Source organism: Alexandromys fortis, unplaced genomic scaffold (genome assembly GCF_014885135.2).
Source record: "Alexandromys fortis isolate MF-2015 unplaced genomic scaffold, M_Fortis_MF-2015_v1.1 scaffold_91, whole genome shotgun sequence".
Classification (NCBI taxonomy): Eukaryota; Metazoa; Chordata; class Mammalia; order Rodentia; family Cricetidae; genus Alexandromys; species Alexandromys fortis.
The window spans coordinates 5557089-5577968 of NW_026067968.1; the positions used below are offsets into that span (position 1 = coordinate 5557089).

Here is a 20880-nt window from a genome sequence, read left to right on the forward strand (position 1 = left end):
TGTGGACACGACCCTCATCTCTTCCTCTGAAAAAACTCCCCATATTTCCATGTATTTCTAATAACGAATGGGTTGAGGTTGATGGTGACACTCCAGACTCATTCATTCATTCAATGGGAGAACGCAGGGAACAATGCCGGGCAGAAGATGAGCGCTCGCTAAATATCAACTCTCGTCAATGCATTCTTCATACACTATTTATGGAGCCTGCGGGGCTCTGTGATATTCTTTGCGACCCAGCAACGAAAACAGACGGGGCTCCTGGACCACTCCGGGGCGGAGACACGCGGGCCCCGCCCTGCGTTCGGACTACAAGTACCAAAAAGCCACGCGGCACCGTGCTTAGCCCCGCCTTTAGGCGCATGCGTAACGTCGTGACGCCGACCGCGAGCGGGCGCCGGTGGCTGCAGCCAGCGGGCGGGGCGGGGCTGGCGGGAGCGGCGGCCTTTAGGGCGGAGCCGGCTCCGCTGTCCGCAGTCGTCCGCGGGCTAGCGGACGCAGCGTCTTCGTGCTCCGGTTCCTCTCGCTCTCTGCTCCCTAGCGCCCGGCGGTGACCGCCCTTCTCGACTCTCTCTCTTTCTCTCTCTTCCCTACTGCGGATCCGCCATGTCGGAGCCCGGCGGCGGCGGCGAAGACGGCTCGGCCGGCCTGGAGGTGTCGGCGGTGCAGAATGTGGCGGACGTGGCGGTGTTACAGAAGCACCTGCGCAAGCTGGTGCCGCTGCTGCTGGAGGACGGCGGCGACGCGCCGGCCGCACTGGAGGCGGCGCTGGAGGAGAAGAGCGCCCTGGAGCAGATGCGCAAGTTCCTGTCAGACCCGCAGGTCCACACGGTCCTGGTGGAGCGCTCCACCCTCAAAGGTGCGCGGCGCCCTCTCCCCAGTCGCGTGGAGCGGCCAGGGGACCCCGGTCTGCCGGCGCCCGCACTGTGGGGTCGCTTTGTCTCCGCGGCTTCTCAAGATGGCCGAGTTGGGTGGAGACGGCGTCTCCCGGGCCTGGCCGGGAGCAGGGCCGCATCTCTGCCTCCAAAGTCACATGAGCTTTTCGTTTCGATTCGTATCCAAGCTCAGCCCGCTTCGGGAATGATGTGTCCAGGGCAGCTTGGGTGCTGACCCCTGGGTGGGCTCGGGTACCAGTGGGTTGGAGGGAGCCTGAATGGGCAGGCCCTGGGCACTCAGCATCTCTGCTGTCTGTGGCTGCCTACGCCTAGGCCTCCCTTGGCCTCACAGCATCGTTGCTGAGTGGGTGTATCTCCCCATTTTACAGACAGGAAACCGAGTCCTGTGGCTGGCCCAAGGTCACCAGCTAGTACTGGACCTTAGACTATACTGAAAATACCAGTTTCCAGTTCATTGTGGCTTGTAATTGTTGAGTAGATAATTAATTGCTGATTAATGACAGCCCTGTAACCGTTTAAGTGTGATTTCAAAGATTTTAAAAAAAAATGTTGCTTACCTGGTTGGGGAAGGAGGCCAAAATCTGACATACTCCAGTTGTCTCCTCCGATAGACACTCGCAGCACCCCTAGATGCATTGTGGAATCTGGAGCTTGCTTGCAGGATTCTTTCCTCTTGGAGTCTTTAAAACCACTTGGTAGCATCTGGAGAGCGTGTGTGACACGCTGGTGAATGGGTGTGGCATCATCCCCCTAGGAATCCAGAGGTGCTGTCCAAGTAAATTTTAAAATTAGCACTTAAGACATTGAAGGTGGTCTGAGAATGTTTGCTAGCAAGTTCCTTAGAATTTCAAAAGACTGGCCTGTTCCCTGGTAGAAAACCGGAGTCGCTGCTCTTGTCTCAGATAGGTTGTATCTTTCAGATAGTTTGTATCCCTTAAAGGCTGTTCTTATTTACAAAATATTCATTGTGGCTTTGGTTTGGGCCGGAATTTAGAGGATAGCAAAATATTCTTCTTTGATCACAAGGAATGTTGAAAGCAGTATGTTACTGGAGCTTGTTTAGTGTGGTTGAAGGTTGTTTCCTTTACATTTGGAGTTTGTATTCCTGCATGGAAATTGCTAGTGTAAAAAGGGAGAAAAAACTACTTTTGTCTATAAACAGGTGTAACTATAGAAAATTTGAAACATACCTGAAATAAAAATCACCTAGAATCCTCCTACCCAGTAAAGTCCCTGTGGGCCCTTTGGCCCATACTCTTTTGGGCTTCTGTGGGGTGTATGCAAGTCTTTTACTAAAATAATCTTTAACCTATGTTTTTAAAGATTTAGAGAAGTCTGACCCTAGCTAATTCTTTTATATTCTTTGCTGCACAGTTTATGTATTGAGATCAGTGATTTAAACCCAAACACATGAAAACCATGAGTCATGGTTTCTCCTTATAAAAACCAGGTTTTGTTTTTTGCTCTGGAGTGGTGGTCAGTAATTTGCTTTTGTCCTACAAGTCAGTCTGGTACCGGGGGTGGAATGGCACAGTGTCCATGCAGTACACATTTATTTGGGCAAAGGGATGGTCCAGCATCCCAGCCCAGGTTCCACAATGACTTGCACTTTTGAAAGTTGACTAAGGAATCTGAGTGTCTGAGACTGAAATACCTTCCTTCTGTGTTTATAAAAAGTCCTGTATGTATTCCTAGCAATGTAACATACCATTAATTTCTTGTTCACTCATGAAAACATAGGGAAAGTTTTTTTTTTTTTTTTTTTTGTTTTTCGAGACAGGGTTTCTCTGTGGTTTTGGAGCCTGTCCTGGAACTAGCTCTTGTAGACCAGGCTGGTCTAGAACTCACAGAAATCCGCCTGCCTCTGCCTATGCCTCCCGAGTGCTGGGATTAAAAGCGTGCGCCGCCACCACCGCCCGGCCATAGGGAAAGATTTAAAAATTCAAGTTTATGCCGTAAGAACTCATTCTTGTGAGCATCTTTGTAGTCTGTTCTGAGGGTCGAATCCAGGATGTTGCACATGCTAATAAGCACACTCTTGTTGTTGTTGTTTATTTGTTAGGAGAAAAAGTCTCACAGTGTAGCCACTATTGACCTGGAACTATGTAGACCAGGCTGACCTCAACTCATGGAGATTACCCGGCTCTCTGCCTCCTGGGGGCTACCAAGCACACATTTTAACACTGAACTGCACCCGTAGCACTATACGAAGACCTGGGCCTATACAGAATCTGGGCCCTTGCTGGGAGGGCTTTGTTTTGGTAGTTCTTAGGAGTCCACGTTGACTTCTGCACACTTAAGTCAGGTATGTGCAGGCAGTAGTTGATTGCAGTGAATAAATACCACCAACTGTGATTAATAGTGTAACTGTTTTCCTGAACTGGGAAGTTTGTTTTTAATATTAGTAACCCCTCCTTTTCCTCTCTTTTTAAAGACAAATTCTCATGTATTCTAATGTGGCCTCAAACTCATTTGTAGCCAAGGATGATCTTGAACTTCTGACATTTCTGCCTTAGCCTCCGATGTGTTAAAGACATTCTCTACCATGGTCAGTTTTTACTGTGATTCTGGGGATAGTGTACAGGACTTCATGTATGCCAGGCAAGCTCTCCACCAGCTGAGCTGCGTCTCCAGCCACTTCCCAAACACTTGTACCAAGTATATAAAGGCATTTTTGTATGTGGCCAGATAAGTTCTTTTTTTTAAGCTACCTCAACCAGCTATAAACTGCATTAAAGTGCAGAGTTCCTCAAAGTATAGATAGAATAAGGGTTATGAGATTAACAGTTTATTTTGCTAATGAAGCATCCTCAGAGAGTCAGCAAGTAAGTCACAGCTTTTCACTTTGAGGAATCTTTCTGTAACCCCTAGTTGTGAGAAATTGTTCTTCTAGATGAAAAGGTGTTTGTTCCTTAACTGTTTGGCTCACACAGTAAGGGTGCTTTCATAGCAGTTCTTAGATGAGTGCGGTTTCTCTTGTGTTCCTGGCAAGTTGGTCCTGTCAGTAGGAACATAACCACCGTGTATGTCTCTGTGACCGCCAGCTTTTATGAGTGCCCGACAGGAATGATGTGGGGGCGAGGGGGGAGGCAGGCGCCACATATTTGCTCTCGCTTCACTCCCTTCTTCAGCTTGGAACTCTGTCTTCACTGCTGGGAGTAGTGGCTGCTCTTGGTGTATGTCTTGAACTGGCAATGCAGTATTTTCTGAGTAGGTAATTTAGGGGATTCAGCTCTTCGTTAGAGCGGAGTGGCTGGGGACTGGAATGGGAAAAATTTTCACATTCCACATAGAGTAGTAGTTTATGGCTCCCAGCTTTATAGAAGCATAGCTGTGTGGAGACCTAGGAAAACTGTTCTATGGGCTTTCAGAGATTGTTTTCTAATGATGTAATTTTCATGAGAAATTATGAAGTGTGGTAATCGGTGGCTTTAAAGACTTCATACAGCTGAGGGTCCCTGGGGGTGTTGAGGAATGCTGGCAGTCAGAAGTGTTTCCAGTATGACTTTTTGCCTCTAATATGAAACTTTCTGATCTTCAAAAAATTGAAAATTTCAGATTATGGATCTTCAGCCTGCATTCATTTCCAGACTTGACCCTCACATGGTTAGTAAAGTGATCAATAAGTCAACAGGGAAAGCTTTCTGTGAGGCCATAAGCTGTCAGGGTACAGGTGGGGCCCTACACCCTTATAGGGCAAGGCAGTCTGCAGCGTGGTGAACGGGGATGTGCAATGCAGTAAATGTGGTTTTCGTGCAAAGGGGTGACCGTATCCACCGCTTTCCAAAGGAGTAAAGACGGATGGGCTGAATATCCCAGGAGAGAATCAGTTTACCCTTGTTCATTGCTGAGGAAGGAAACAGGAACTCTAAGATCTGTTAGAAAAAGGCCTGGGGGGGGGGGGTGCTGGAGAGATGGCTCAGCAGTTAAGAGCACTGGCAGTTCTTTCAAAGAACCCAGGTTCAGTTCCCAGCACCCACATAGTGGCTCACAACTGTCTGTAACTCCAAGATCTGACACACTCAAACAGAATACGTGCAGGCAAAACACCAATGCACATTTTTGAAAAAGAAAAAGGACTTTGTTGCTGTTTTCTTTTTTTAATTGAAAAAAATTTTCCGTATAATATTTTGACCATATTTTTCCTCCCCCCTAATTTCTCCAGATTCTCCCCACCTCCCTGCCCATCCAACTTTATGTTCTTTTTATCTTTCGAAACAAAAACAAAAAGATTCCAGCACTTGGGAGGTAGAGACAAGCAGATCTCTGTACAGGCGAATCTCTATGAGTTTGAGGCGAGCCTATTCTTCAGAGCTAGTTCCATGACAGCCAGGGCTACATCAAGAAAGCCTGTCTCAAAAAAAAACACAAAAAAAACTTCACAAAGAAAAACCAAAGCAAACAAAAACAATAAGATAAAAAATGCCAAACTACAGTAAAATGAAACAAAAAGTCTATAAAAGTACCTTTGACTTTGTTTTGTGTTGGCCAACTGCTCCTGAACATGGAGCCTGCCCTGAAGTATGGTTGATTACCCAGTGAGACTTCACTGGAGAAAACTGGTTTTCCCTTTGCCAGCAGATATTAATTGTAGACAGCTTCTTGATTATGGGTGGAACCTGCATTCACTTCTCTTTCACCGTACTGGGGCCCTGTCAGGCTTGAACCTGTGCAGGTCCTATGCATCCTGCCACAGTCTCTGTTAGCTTGTTCATTCATGTGGCTGTCCTGTTGTGTCTGGAAGACTCCTTTTTCTTGAAGTCTCCACAACATCTGGTTCACAGTTTTCCCACCTCTGCTTTCAGATAGATCCCTGGGCCTTGAGGAGAGAGGTTTGGTGAAAGGCAAAGGATTTTTGAAGAATTCTTAAGCCTGAAAGCTAGTGTATGCAATTCCTCAGTGCCTCTATTAAGATGGGAATGATTGATGCTGGAAATATGACTCAGTGGTTAAGAGCACTCACTGCCCTTGCAGAAGACCTGGGCTTGATTCCCAGCCCCTACATGGTGACTCTCAACTTCTTTTTGCTTCCATGGGCAACAGGCATACAAGTGGTACACAGATGTACATTCAGGCAAAACACACATGCACATACAATAATATTAAAAAATTTTAAGGATACAAATATTTGTTTTAGTCTATTTCTTATCAATTATTTCTTCTAAATTAATATTAACTGAAAAAGTACTAAGTCCCTGGGACTGGGAGGTATCTCAGATGGTAGGGTGCATATGTAGTCTTTGATTTCATCCCCAACACGTGGTAGGGTGCTTATGGAGTCTTTGGTTTGGTCCCCAACACTTGGTGTGCAGGTCCATAATTCCAGCTCTTGGGAGGTAGAATTAGGAGAATCAGGAGTTTAAGGTCGAATCCAAGGCCTGCCTAGACTGTGTGAGACCTCTTTTCCAGAAAAGAAGTATTAAGTTCCTTCAGCATTAGTGACTTTCTGTTTAAATGAACTAAGTTTTATACCAGTTACAAGTAGTAAGTGGGGTATAGTGCTTCCTTAACACACCCAAAAGGCTGTTTCTTTGCAAACCTTTCAGGTTGAGAAAACCTGACTTTCTCAGAGTTCTTAGCCCAGTACCAGCATAGGGGGTGGTGCGGCCTCGAAGTCCTGGTCCTTAGCATCAGAGATGAAAAAGGGATAAAGCTAAAGCATTCACATGAGAAAAGAGGGTTCAAAAGGAAAAAAGGTAAAACATAAATCCAGGAACTTGTAACAGCTCAGTTGTTGTGGGATGAAGGGCAGGAATGCCTTCATCTGCTCTGTGGTTGGCAGAAAGTTGAAAGGGAATAACCAAGCTTTATCCCTTTATCCCCTTTCTTATCTTCCCAGTCACCACACTTGAGAAAAGTTTACTCAGGTGAGGGCAGTGCATTCTTACTGCATTTGAATTTCATTAAGATGCAGTGTGCTCCTCATTTGCACTAGTAATTTGAGATAAATTGGTCTGTCCATAGAAGCATGCACATCCAAGTGCTCCTGCCAGTTGACCTTTGCCTGTCAGTGTGGACCAGCACAGAGTGCAGTGCAGCCCAGCACTTCCTAAGTTCTGTGCTTGGATTCTTCACCTGTGTTAACTGTATTAACCGGGAACTCACAGGCCTCAGGAACCTGATTTGAGACTTATTGAAATGTTCCATCTGATAAAGCACGTATGTTGTATTTGTAGATAACTTTCTAGATAGAAGGTAGTCACAACTTTCCTATTAATAGCAATTAATAATCAAGTGTCTTTATAGAGACAAAAAGGTAACACACACAGTTCTGGAACTGATCCATAACTCTGGCTAACCTGAACTCACTCTGTATACCAGGCTGACTGAAACTTGTGATCTTTCTGTCTCTGCCTCCCTGGTGCTGAGATCACAGATGTATGCCATCAAGTTTGGCCTTTTGCAAAAAGATTATTTGATGGCAGTTTGTCAAACATTATAACATTCTGTAAGTGGGATTTGAGCATATTCAGACTTTGATTTCTGTAGTTATTTCCCAGGAATTTATATAACAAGACTGTTCCTCTGACTGGTGATGGCTTCCCCAAGTTATTATCAGAGGTGCTGGAATCTCACCAAAGCCGCAGGACTGTCCAAGTTCTTCCTGTCTGAAGATTATGTCATTGGGCGTGTCTTCCTGAGCCAGCCTGAGCCACTTTCTGCAGCACTGCAGTGCTCCTAGAGTTGAGTTGTAATGTTGGCTACAGAGCCCTGACACATTGCCGGGAGTGGGCCATGGAGCCGATTTGATTAAGAAGAAGTACAGGCCACAGGTTGAGACCTGGCGTCTGCCCGCTTCTCTTCCGTAACTGTTTCTGTGAATGGTGGTGACCATCGGGAGAAATATGCTCCACAGTTTTGAGTTGTACTAAGGGTTTCGTTTAGTTGTTATAGAGTGTTCTTTATTGTTTAGTGTTAGTTGACAGTTACTTGTTGATACATTTCATTTATCTACCTATCTATTATTTATTTATGTTTTTTTGAGGCAAAATTTCTTTGTATAGTCTTGACTGCCTGGAACTAGTTCTGTAGACCAGACTAGCCTCGAACTCACAGAGATTCACCTGCATCTGCCTCCTAAATGCTGGGATTATTTTAGAAAACTAAAGGGAAGGGAACAGTATTTCTTTCTTTTCTCTTCCTCTTCTTTTTTTTTTTTAAATATTTGTTTGTTTGTTTGTTTTTTTGGGGGGGTTAAATGAGCCTTTATTAGGAGGAGGCAGGGGCGTGTCTGCAGAGGGTGGCAGTCTGCAGAACAAGGGTTTAAATTAAAGTCCCTAACTATTGTGTTGAAGGAAGCCAGGGCTGCTCGGGATCCCTGCAGGCCGCCCTGTTGTGAGCTGCTTCTGCCCTTCCACTGTGGAACCAATTTTTAAAGAGTGGGGGGCATGAGAGGAAAGAAAATAAAACTAAAGTAGACCTGGCCTTTTCAAGACATCCCTGTGGACTGAGGAGCCAGAGGTGAACCCACCCGGCTGACCCCAGGGTAGACAGGTCTGTCTGCGCCTACCTGGGTGCCTCTTGGGCACCTTGAGATTGTGCCCATCAAAACGAAGAGAGAAAGGAAAGAAATTTTAATAAAATAAAGCACAAAAATAACCCAGCAGCCAGCTCTGGTTCCAGCAGTGGACCCAGCATATTTGTTTGTTATGTATACAATATTCTGTCTGTGTCTGCAGGCCAGAAGAGGGCACCAGACCTCATTCCAGATGGTTGTGAGCCACCATGTGGCTGCCGGGAATTGAACTCAGGACCTTTGGAAGAGTAGGCAATGCTCTTAACCACTGAGCCATCTCTCCAGCCCCCTCTTCCTCTTCTTTTTGTTTTTGTTTTGGGAGACACAGTTTCTCTGTGTAGCCCTGGCTGTCCTGGAATTTGCTCTGTAGACCAGACTGGCCTAGGACTCACAGAGGTTCACCTGCCTCTGCCTCCTGAGTACTAGCATTAAAGGCATTTGCCACCAGGCCTGACAAGAAAATAGTTCATAATTCCACGGCCTTGCCAGTGTGTCTTTATGTGCTTTGTCTTACACTCGAATTTTAGAGATTGCAGATATAGCTATGGCTACTTTCAGGCAGCAGGGTTATCTTGTAATGTAGCCTAATTTGAGTGATTGGAAAACCAGTTTATTTATAAAGGGTTTTTGAACAGTTTTTAGAAAGTTAAAAAAAAAAATAAGCCGCCCCTTTGACATTCTACAGTTACTCATTTGAGCAAGCCCATGGGAGGGCCTGCCCAGGAGGAGCATGCTGGATCTCTTGGACAACTGAGTGCTTCTGAGGGAACCATACAGCCAACAGATGCAGACGTTCTGCACCTACTGGGGGTGCTTTTCAGCATTCACACAGCACACAGTAGACAATCTCTTTCCTCCGCTGAGATGCAGAATACCAACACAGTCAAGAGCAGGGACTCCAGTGCCATAGAGAAATGGCAGGTAGCATCTGGGGTAGTCACTGTCTTGTGTTCTCGGTGTGCCTGAGGCCTTCAGGGTACTGTCAGAAGATGCCAACTCCCACATAATGACAGTCATTACTTTTAAAAACAAGAGGTAGTACTAGGTATATTAGAATGTTCTGCCACCCACTTCTTCCCCCTCTTCCTAAAATTATATCAACAACAGTTGTTTGGAAGAAATGTCTTCTGGATAAGATACACTACATATCATGGTTTTTAGTGTGGATTTTATTTTTAAAGTTAGCTTACAAAGAGGTGATTTTGATTACAGCATTTGCACACATAGGTGTCATTTTACTTTATTTATTATTCAGCCCCATTCCCCTCTGCTCTCTCCCGTCCTACCTGATCCCCTCTTATTGCTCCCCTACTTTCCCCTAATGTTCCCACTTCTGTTTTCATCTGTGTTTTACTCCCTCCCCCTTAAGATTGCTTTCTCACCTCTCACCGTCCCCTTCCTACCCCCCAACCCTACTCCACTTAAATCCAAAGCCCACAGGAGAGAAGACCTTTGGTCTTTGAGTCCACTGATGCTGAACTTACTTAACTGCAGTGATCTTCAGCTCTTCAGTTCTCATTTCATGTGAACATCAAAATTTAGAATTTTGCTTTTGTTTCATCTTCAACTAACAAAGCAGATAGTATTTGCTCAGGCTCTGTATTTTATACCCAAGTTCCATGGTTTAATTGCTAAAGAAGCCTTGTAGACCCCCAGTTCAGTGTCCTTTGCCCTTCTCTGCTCATGAATATGAAATTCACACACTCAGCCTCTGCATCTTCTGTTAAGTTTATTGCCCTTTCACCTACCTCCTGGCTTAAAAATGAAGGCAAGGCTGGTGTGGTGGCTCGTGCCTTTAATCTTAGTAGAAGGAAATGTATAAATAATCCTGTTAAATCCCTAAATTGTATGTAGATTTTGCTAATGCTGGTATTTCACACTGTGAATCATTGTAGAGATAATTCAACTAGAATGCTCACATACCTCAAAGGTTATTACTTGATAGAGAAGCTTGTATTGTCTTATTACTTTATTATAATATTATTCTTTTATTTTGAGACAGTCTCATTAGGTAGACCGGGCTAGCTTTGAACTCAAAAAAAAAAAAAAAAAAAAAAAAACCCACCTGCCTCCCAGGTGCTAGGATTAAAGAAAGGCCTGTGCCACTACATTCAGATCACTCTTATAAATTCTTTCTATAATTTTCATTTTTAGTTTAGATGTCTGACTCACATGCCTCTTGAGCCTGTCATATAGCCAAGTTCCAATAAGCTTTGTGTGGGACCTGGGTGCTTTGTGGTCCACAAGATCTTTGCCTCCCATTAGCTTCGGTGGAAGAGGCGGGTTCTATCTGGAGCCCACAGCAGATTGACAGGTGCTTGGCAGGGCAAAGGAAAAGCTGGATGACTGCCTTTGGGGTCATTTCTTGTCAGCAGCCTTCCAGCAGTCTTCACCCGTGGCCTAGTCTCTATATCCTCATGGTGATTCTGCCTGAGTGTCTTGGGGACCATTTACTCTTACACTCTGTACCTAGACAACAGGGCTAATAGTTCTGCCAGCCTAGGGCTGACTGTATGACATAGAAATGCTTGTCATATACTACGAGCTGTATATTTGGAAAGGAAAGAGATTTGTACATTTGGGACACAGGAGGTGAGTGTAGTGAGAATTCGGCAAAACTACTGGCACTGGCACTGCCCACGGGCATGTCTAGCCTGGGACTGCATTTGTGTCCACTTGTTAGTCCTTCCAACAACCCACGCACTAGTATTGCCTGGAAGATACAGAGAAGTCAGCCTCCTGTCCCCAAGATCACACAGCAAACAAATGCCCAACTTAGGAGTCAGGAAAAACAGGTAGTATCAACACCCTGGGTCTTGAGAGGTGAGGTAGGGTGGGTGGGGTGAGGGCCAGTCTCTAAGACTTGATAGATAAGAAGTTAGAAATGCCAATGTGAATTTGATATTATTATTATTATTCCTTGTAGAGGATGTTGGTGATGAAGGAGAAGAGGAGAAAGAATTCATTTCCTATAACATCAACATAGACATTCATTACGGGGTCAAGTCCAACAGGTAAGTCGTGTATGCCATTCTGTCAGTGAGACACGGGTCTACTGCAGTGAACACATCTTGAACTCAGGCAGGATTTCTAGCTCTATGGATCTGAAACCCTCCAGCTTTAATAGTCATACGTGGTATTGGTTATGCTTGAGCTGTTGTGTACTCACGAGGAGCTTCAGGTTTCAGTCAGATTGTATTCATTGGTCTGATAATAAATAATCTCAGCTTTTATCTTATTTTCATCATTATAACTGAATAGTAAACATTCTTGTGTACAGGCCTAATTCTTTTTAGGATAAATCCTTCAAAGACTTGCTAGTTCACAGAAACGACATCATTAAAGTTTTAATGCATGCTCCTTCCAGAAAATTTGTATTAACTCATAATTCCAGTAGAAACTTTCAGATTTCCATATATGAATACTGTCATTATTCTGCATCGGGAGTCAAGACTTCTTATGCAGCTTCAAGGCACAGGGGAGTTGCTGAGTACAGTGGTACACACTGTGCCCAGCATTTAGAAGACTGAAGCTGGAGGATCTAATGTTTGGGCTCAGCCTCGTGTGCACAAGAGGAAAAGACTCAAAAGAGAGAAAAAGGCTGCACAAGAGTTGTATACAGTTGGACTAGAGTAGGACTCCCAGATAGGAGTTGCATTTCCCATGCGTGGGTTGGGGAAGCACAGTGATTTGCCTGACCTGCACTGCAAGAATACATATATTAATTTTTCCTTCAGTTTTCCATCTTTTGTAGTACTGAAAGCACTCTACCATGGGGGGAGGGGGCTGTCACAATACAACCCACAGGAGTCTTTGCTCTGTTTCCACCGTGTGGATTCCAGGGTTGGGGGATTGAGCTCAGCTTATTAGGCTTGGCGTCAGGTGCCCTTAACCACTGAACCATGTCATCGGCCCATGTGATATATTAGGGAAATAGGAAATCTAGTTGAAGTGGCGTCTGGAGGTGGGGAAGAGAATGAAAAAACTAAGGCATGATACTGGGAGAAGTGGCCAGTTAGCTGGTACGTGGTTTTTATTTCTGAGCTGACATGATAGTTAATAGGTCTTTGGTGCACAATAGTGCAGGTACAGTTAGTAACAACAGCACTAGTGCAGGTACAATTGATGCACAGCTTGCAGTAGCTTGAGGAGTTGGTTTTAAGCCAGAACTGTGAATTCTGCCAGCCCAGTTGTTACCTTTGCCTGCTGTCATGGAACATACTATAACCATGTTCTGATACAGGATACAGTCATTCTCCCACAGTGGGAAAGGAACACGGTCACAACTAGAAAAGCAGCTATTGGTTAGTTTGAGACAGTGTCTCACTGTATATTCCTGGCTGGCCTGAAACTCAGAGAGATAATACCCCTACCTCTGCCTTCTGAGTGCTGAGATTAAAGGTGTGTGCCACCACACCTACCTAGCTCAGTCTGTTTTTAATATAATTTTAAGTTAAACATTCAAATAAAAACTATAATTGTTAAAACTAAGAATGGGGGGGGGGGGCTGGAGAGATGGCTCAGAGGTTAAGAGCACTGCCTGCTCTTCCAAAGGTCCTGAGTTCAATTCCCAGTAACCACATGGTGGCTCACAACATCTGTAATGAGGTCTGGTGCCCTCTTCTGGCCTTCAGGCCTACATGTGAACAGAATATTGTATACATAATAAATAAATAAATAAATAAATATTTTTTAAAAAAGGCGAGCTTCCACGAGGTCTCGCTCTCTTAAAAAAAAAAAACAACTAAGAATGGGGCTTCCCTATTCTGATTTTTTTTTTGTTATGTTTTTTGGTTTTTTTTTTTTTTTTTTTTGCCTTTTAGCTTGGCATTCATCAAGCGAACCCCTGTGATCGATGCAGATAAACCAGTGTCCTCCCAGCTTCGAGTCCTCACGCTCAGTGAAGACTCGCCATATGAAACACTACATTCCTTCATCAGCAATGCAGTGGCTCCTTTTTTTAAGTCCTACATCAGAGAATCTGGCAAGGCAGACAGGTAAGCACTGCTTTCTGACTGTGTCTTGGCTCCATCGCATTACAAAGGAGTATCTCATTGGTACTGAACAGACTTAAAGAATGCTCTAGTTCTGAGATACATCATGTGTTTGTAGGGATGGTGATAAAATGGCTCCTTCAGTTGAAAAAAAGATTGCAGAACTTGAGATGGGACTCCTTCACCTGCAGCAAAATATTGAGATCCCAGAGATCAGCTTACCGATTCATCCCATTATCACAAATGTCGCAAAGCAGTGCTATGAGCGTGGAGAGAAGCCCAAAGTTACAGATTTTGGTGATAAAGTTGAAGACCCAACTTTTCTTAACCAGTTACAGTCTGGAGTTAATCGGTGGATCCGAGAAATTCAAAAGGTAAGAGCACATAACTGAAAGCCAGTGTGAGATGGCTTGTCTTCTTGTGATACCATGACGACGGAGCCCCTCCTGCTTCTAGAGGTATTCATGCAGGGCCAGAGTTCAGGAGAGTAGCAGGTATAGTGCAAACTGTGGGAGTGATTAACCCAGCCACCACGCCAAGCTTCAAACCAAACCCTTCAAATGTATAGGGGAGAGATCCAACTTGAGACTTACAAGTCATTGTCATCTTATTTTCAAAGGTGACCAAACTCGATCGAGATCCTGCATCAGGAACTGCCTTGCAGGAAATCAGCTTTTGGCTGAACTTGGAACGAGCGCTGTACCGTATCCAGGAGAAGCGGGAGAGCCCCGAGGTCCTCCTGACTCTGGACATCCTGAAGCATGGCAAACGTTTCCATGCCACTGTCAGTTTTGACACTGACACAGGTAAAATCCAAAACTGATCATCTGATACGCAAGTTGTTGATCTTGCTTCTTAAGGTCTTTGGTGATTTAGATGAGAATTAGTAGATGCACTTGGGGATCAACGAGGCCCAGCCTTGCGTGTATCAGTGGGACATGCTCTAACACTGCTAGTCTAACTCTTAACCCTGCCTCATCCTTCCCTTCATTCCATGGGATAACATTTTAGGGCTCCCCTCCCTGCCTGCACATTCCTTTCCCTTTCGTGGCTTTTAAGAAACTTAAGACAGTTTCTAGGCCTGAGGATAGTGAACCCTGGGACTTAGCCTTGTGTTTCTCCCTGTGTGGTTGCTCGGTAGTCAGATGGTCATTGCCTTGTTCTGCAGTCTGTTACCTTCTCTGCCTTCCTTCTCCTAAATGGTCAGTAAGCGCAGAGCTGGGCATGGAACACACAGTTTTCATCTCAGCAGCTCCTCTCCCCTACCCCCAGTGCTGAGAATTGAACCCAGTGTTTCTTAGATACTTAGTAAATGCTCTTCCACTGAGCTATCCCCCAGCCTAATCAGAAAACTTTGGAGTTAGAGGTAGGATTCTAAAGTCAAGGCCAGCCTGGTCTATATAGCAAGACCCTTTCAAAAATAACTAAGGGAGCAGGGTGATGGTGGCGCACGCCTTTAATCCCAGCACTCTGCTGCATCTGACAGATGTTTAAAACCACTGGGAGAGACAGTAGTTGTCATACAATCTTGACTCCTAATGCTGCATTGGCAGCTTACTTGTGAAATTAAGTAGGGAGCAGAGGCAGGCGGATCTCTGTGAGTTCGAGACCAGCCTGGTCTACAGAGCTAGTTCCAGGACAGGCTCCAAAGCCACAGAGAAACCCTGTCTCGAAAAAACCAAAAAATAAATAAATAAAAAATAACTAAGGGATAGGAATGTAGCTCAGTGGTAGAGTGCTTGCCTAGCAAACATTAAGTGTTGGGTTCAGTCCCAAATTCTGTAGTAGGTTAACTAATTCGTTTTTAGTAGAACCCTGGGAGTGAAGTTGCATTGACATATACTGAACCCAGAAATGTTTGGCCAGATAACTATCTGTGAAGCACTTCTATAAGCTTCATAGCCACAAAAATCAAGTAATTAAGACCCATTTATTTCCTCCCCACTAAGTATGATGCTCAACATTTTAAGTGGAGCCCCTCAGGGTGCCGTGACTGCCTTACAAATGTTGACTGGCATTCATCAGCACTGATGTGCACTCCCGCTTTCTCTTTTCCTTATTCTTCCTTTTTGTTTGTTTTGTTTGAGATGGGCTTTCATGTCATGTAGCCCAGACTGGCATCAAACTTGCTATATAGCCAAGGATGACCTTGAAATCCTGACCATCCTGTCTGTGTCTCCCCAGTACCGGGGTAACAAGTGTACACCACCACATCTTGCTTTGAGTCTTCCCTAATACTTTTTTAAAATCTTATGTCAGAGGAAGAGGTAGATCAAAAGCCAGTTTTTCCTGATAGTTCCATGTTCATAATGATACATTTAAATTCAGCCATGAGTGAGTGTTCTTAAGGCTGACATTGAAGTTTCTCTAAACTTAATTATTACAGTAAAATGTGTAGGTAATACTAAAGTTAAGTCGTGCAGTTGCCTCTAGTAGTTCAGCGCTGTTTTAACGTGTGCAAGTGTTGTGCATATGTGTGTGTGTGTGTGTGCATGTAGCATGTGTGTACATAGTGCCCACCAAGGCCAGAAGAGGATATTGGGTCCTCTAGAACTGAAAACTTACAATGGCTGTGAGCTCCTGTGTGGGTGCTGAGAACCAAACCCAGGTCCTTTACAAGAGCAGCCAGTGCTCTTAACCACTATGCTGTCTATCAACCCATCTCTGCTCTTAAGAAAAGCAAAACTGAGCCTGGCCGTGGTGGCGCACGACTTTAATCCCAGCACTTGGGAGGCAGAGGCAGGCGGATCTCTGGGAGTTCGAGGCCAGTCTGGTCTACAAGAGCTAGTTCCAGGACAGGCACCAAAGCTACAGAGAAACCCTGTCTCAAAAAAAACAAAAAAGAAAAAAAAAGAAAGAAAAAAAGAAAAGCAAAACTGAGGCCACCATAGGGCTGTTACTATTTTCTTTTTCAAATATCATAAATGATTTTTTTTAAGATTTATTTATTCATTATGTAGACAATGTTCTGCCTGCAAGTATGCCTCCACACAAGATCTCATTATATATGATTTTCAGCCACCATATGGTTATTGGGAATAAACTCAGGACCTCTGGAAGAGCACTTAGTGCTCTTAAACTCTTAGTCGTTGCATTCCCTTCTTATATAGGATCCACAGAGACTTCATGTACTAAGCTTTTTTTTTTTTTCAGTTTTTTTTTTATTTTATTGAGAATAAGAAAAAAAAGTTTCCGCCTCCTCCCAGCCTCCCATTTCCCTCCCCCTCCCCCACTCTTCTCCCCCTCCCCCCTCTCTTCTCATAAATGATTTTTTTCGTAACATTTGTAACATCAAAATGCATTCCATAGTTAAGACATAGTTTATTTGACTTTATTACTTTCCACGAAAGTCATTAACCCTTTCCTTCAATCTGACCTAGGTCTCAAGCAGGCATTGGAAACAGTGAATGACTACAATCCTCTGATGAAAGACTTCCCTCTGAATGACTTGCTGTCTGCCACTGAGCTGGACAAAATAAGACAGGCTCTTGTTGCAATTTTCACACATCTGAGAAAGATCCGAAACACAAAATACCCCATTCAGCGGGCTCTGCGCCTTGTGGAGGCAATTTCCAGGGACTTGAGTTCTCAGCTGCTCAAAGTCTTGGGCACTAGGAAACTGATGCATGTAGCTTATGAGGAATTTGAAAAAGTAAGTCTTAGTTCTTAAAGAACCACCTTGAACCAGTGAGCTAATGCGATGTAACGACAAGCCCATCCCCCATGTTTCACATAGGTCATGGTGGCTTGCTTCGAAGTCTTTCAGACGTGGGATGATGAGTATGAGAAGCTCCAGGTGCTGTTGAGAGACATTGTCAAAAGGAAGCGGGAGGAGAACCTGAAGATGGTGTGGCGCATCAACCCTGCTCATAGGAAGCTCCAGGCGCGCCTTGACCAGATGAGGAAGTTCCGCCGACAGCATGAGCAGCTGAGGGCTGTCATCGTCAGGGTCCTGAGGCCTCAAGTATGCTCCTTGTTTTGATGCCTCTTTAATTCTTGAAAAGAATTAACTGCTTTGTATGTAGTGTTTTTCCTTTAATTCTACTCTTGTCCCTTGTCGTTTTTGAGATCTCTTGATGCTGCAGTATATTGTAATAGGTCTCCAAATACATAGTGTGCTCAGCATGGCGTCCTGCTCAGAGGCAGAGTCCCCCACCATGCTCAATCCATTCCTTCTGCCCTTCACCCTGAGAGCCCTAGAACAGACACCCTGGGCTTTAGATTGTACTTTGTGACTTCTACAGAGTCTTTGCCCATAAATTACAGGAAATGATTACTATCTCTGAGCTTTATTAAAATAATTCGGTGGTTCCTTGTCTCTTTTCTTTGTACATCTTAGTCCTGTATATGTTCTTTCTCCTCTTTGCTTTCCCACTTCTTTCTTACCAACTATTCTTTCCTTTTTGAAAAGATATAGTAAAGACAAAAACATGTGAGGAGATTTATAGTATGGTCATGATTGAATTGTGATAATAAAGTAATGAAGGTTTAAAAACCCCGCATTGCTGCATGACTCTGCATATGACAGAGTGAACTGCTTTTGCAAGTGTTTTTTGTTCCAAATCTTTCTTTTAGGTCACAGCAGTTGCACAACAGAACCAGGGAGAGGCCCCCGAACCCCAAGACATGAAAGTGGCTGAGGTCCTCTTTGATGCTGCAGATGCCAACGCTATTGAGGAGGTGAACCTGGCCTATGAGAATGTCAAGGAAGTGGATGGGCTGGATGTTTCCAAAGAAGGTACAGAGGCTTGGGAGGCTGCAATGAAGAGATATGATGAGAGGATTGACCGTGTGGAGACCCGCATCACTGCCCGCCTTCGAGATCAACTTGGCACAGCCAAGAATGCCAATGAGATGTTTAGGATTTTCTCCAGGTTCAATGCACTGTTTGTCCGCCCACACATCCGAGGGGCCATTCGTGAATACCAGACCCAGCTAATCCAGCGTGTAAAAGATGACATTGAATCTCTTCATGACAAGTTCAAGGTCCAGTACCCACAAAGCCAAGCTTGTAAAATGAGTCATGTCCGTGACTTGCCCCCCGTGTCAGGCTCTATCATCTGGGCTAAACAGATTGACAGACAACTCACTGCCTACATGAAGCGCGTAGAAGATGTCCTGGGCAAAGGTTGGGAGAACCACGTGGAAGGGCAGAAGCTGAAGCAGGATGGAGACAGCTTTCGTATGAAGCTCAATACCCAGGAAATCTTCGATGACTGGGCAAGAAAGGTTCAGCAGCGCAACCTTGGTGTCTCAGGGCGTATCTTCACCATCGAGAGTGCTCGTGTGCGGGGTCGCACTGGGAATGTGCTCAAACTAAAGGTGAACTTCCTTCCAGAGATCATAACACTGTCCAAAGAAGTCCGAAACCTCAAGTGGCTTGGCTTCCGTGTGCCACTTGCAATTGTGAACAAGGCTCACCAAGCTAACCAACTCTACCCATTTGCCATCTCACTGATTGAAAGTGTCCGCACTTATGAACGTACCTGTGAGAAGGTGGAGGAACGTAACACCATCTCGCTCTTGGTAGCTGGCTTGAAGAAGGAGGTGCAGGCCTTGATTGCAGAAGGCATCGCTTTGGTGTGGGAGTCCTACAAACTCGACCCTTACGTGCAGCGCCTGGCAGAGACGGTGTTCAACTTCCAGGAGAAGGTAACCCTTCAGCATTCATGGTGAATCTAGTCACCAAGTCAGGGAATATTCTACCCAGCAGTCTTTAAGAGTGAAGCTAGGACCACTGGAGCCCAGGGAGGAGAGATTTCCTGGAGCTTTGGGAATACCGGCGAGTAACACTGAGAAACCTAGATAGAGAAGGACATTGGGGTTGATAGGTGTGTGCCAATACAGCTAGAGGGAGAGGACTCCAGAACTGCTGGGGTGCTTGTTCCTTGAGCAGGGCAGAGGGAAAGACGCTGATGGTGTTCCTGGCCATCCTTTCCTCTCTGGGCTGTGCAGGGGAGGCAGCATCCTCACTCCAGCAGCTAGGGCTAGCTCTTTACAGACTTGTCTGCTCTCGGTGAGCAGAGTGCTTCACGAGAGGAGCATGAGTACAAGTGATAGAGCAAGTGGATGTGTTAACCCTAAATATATCTCCCCAGGTGGACGATTTACTGATTATTGAGGAAAAAATTGACCTGGAAGTCCGTTCCTTGGAAACCTGCATGTATGATCACAAGACATTCTCTGAAATCTTGAACAGAGTCCAGAAGGCAGTAGACGACCTAAACCTGCACTCTTACTCCAATCTGCCTATCTGGGTCAACAAGCTGGACATGGAGGTACTGCTGGGTTGGCCAGAGCACTTCTCGTCTCTGTGGTCCCTGCGGGTGTGGGCCCTGTTAGGTATGGCCTTTAGTTTGTCTGGAAAGCATTTTCCTTAGATATTTATTTAACTGGTCTTGTTCCTTCAGAATCCTCAACTAATGCCACAGGAGAATGCTACGGGCCCTGTCCCCTGTGATTCTCAGCTGGGAGCCGGGAGTTGGGGCATAGAGGGGAGTCCCTCCTTTTTTGCTGGAGACTTGCCAGGTTCCTGTTGGCCTTTCCCTCCTGGTCATATAATTTAGTTGTTTAGTTTTATGTTTTTTTTTTTCTTTTTCATTTTTTGGTGGCAATGGTGGTGATGCTGGGGATGGGTTTCCAGTGCCTTGCTCACCATTGATCCGACAGTCCCTAGCCCTCCAGACTTCCTTCTCTGATGACTGCCCTCTCTACACCAAATTCTAAAACTGTAGGAGCGTGAGACCAGGACTGACTGGCTTTTCTTACTGCTGCATTTGGAGAGGACAAGTGGCTAGAGAGGCCATAGCAGAAGTCATAGATTGAATATGGCTGGTTCTCTCCTTAAATTTAAAATGGTTTCCACAAGTCAGGCACACATCTTTAATCCCAGCACTCTGGCAGAGGCAAGCAGATCTCTGTGAGTTCGAGACCAGTCTGGTCTACAGAGTGAGTTCCAGAACAGCCAGAGATACACAGAGAAACCCTGTCTCAAAAAAACAAAAACAAACAAGCAAAATAAAATGGTTTCCACATAGAGGATAACAGTAGGAAGGAAAGTTAAAAGCCCACAAATACTGTGGATAGCCCTCGGCCCTTACATTCCTGCAGTGTTATATGGCCTAGGGCATGCTGGTGGCAAAGTCGTTCAGAGGTCCTGTCAGTCATACGGGAATTTGCTCATTCTGGACAGAGAGAAGGCATTCTTCTACTTGTTGATCTCCAAACCACAGTGTTTATAGTTTCACCTTTAACGCTAACTACCTCCAAGCCCCACAAAACAGCCCTTAAACTGAGTTTTCCATCATAAGTAACAGCCATCTGCAGCATGGCATTAAGTCTCCTTGTCACTTAGGAGCTGGGGAGACTGGTGTCCACAAGTCCCAAAGGTGGAGAAGGTAGCCGAGATTAGGCTGCAGGTATGACGGAAGTGGAACACCTGCCACTTTCTTATTCTCATTCTGTGTGAGCCAAC

At 45.0% G+C, this 20880-nt stretch overlaps 1 protein-coding gene across 1 annotated transcript in view; it reads left to right on the top strand.

Annotated features, from left to right (window-relative positions):
- Window positions 1–436: 436 nt before the first annotated feature.
- The window catches only part of Dync1h1 (dynein cytoplasmic 1 heavy chain 1), a 67324-nt gene continuing 46880 nt past the window's right edge, over window positions 437–20880 (top strand). Inside the window, exons 1-9 of the mRNA XM_050154630.1 lie at window positions 437–859; window positions 11339–11426; window positions 13236–13409; window positions 13525–13780; window positions 14026–14212; window positions 16787–17058; window positions 17143–17370; window positions 17982–19058; window positions 19505–19684. Coding sequence (XP_050010587.1) covers window positions 607–859; window positions 11339–11426; window positions 13236–13409; window positions 13525–13780; window positions 14026–14212; window positions 16787–17058; window positions 17143–17370; window positions 17982–19058; window positions 19505–19684 — 2715 coding nt within the window. The 5' untranslated portion in view covers window positions 437–606. The remainder of the gene's footprint in view (window positions 860–11338; window positions 11427–13235; window positions 13410–13524; window positions 13781–14025; window positions 14213–16786; window positions 17059–17142; window positions 17371–17981; window positions 19059–19504; window positions 19685–20880) is intronic.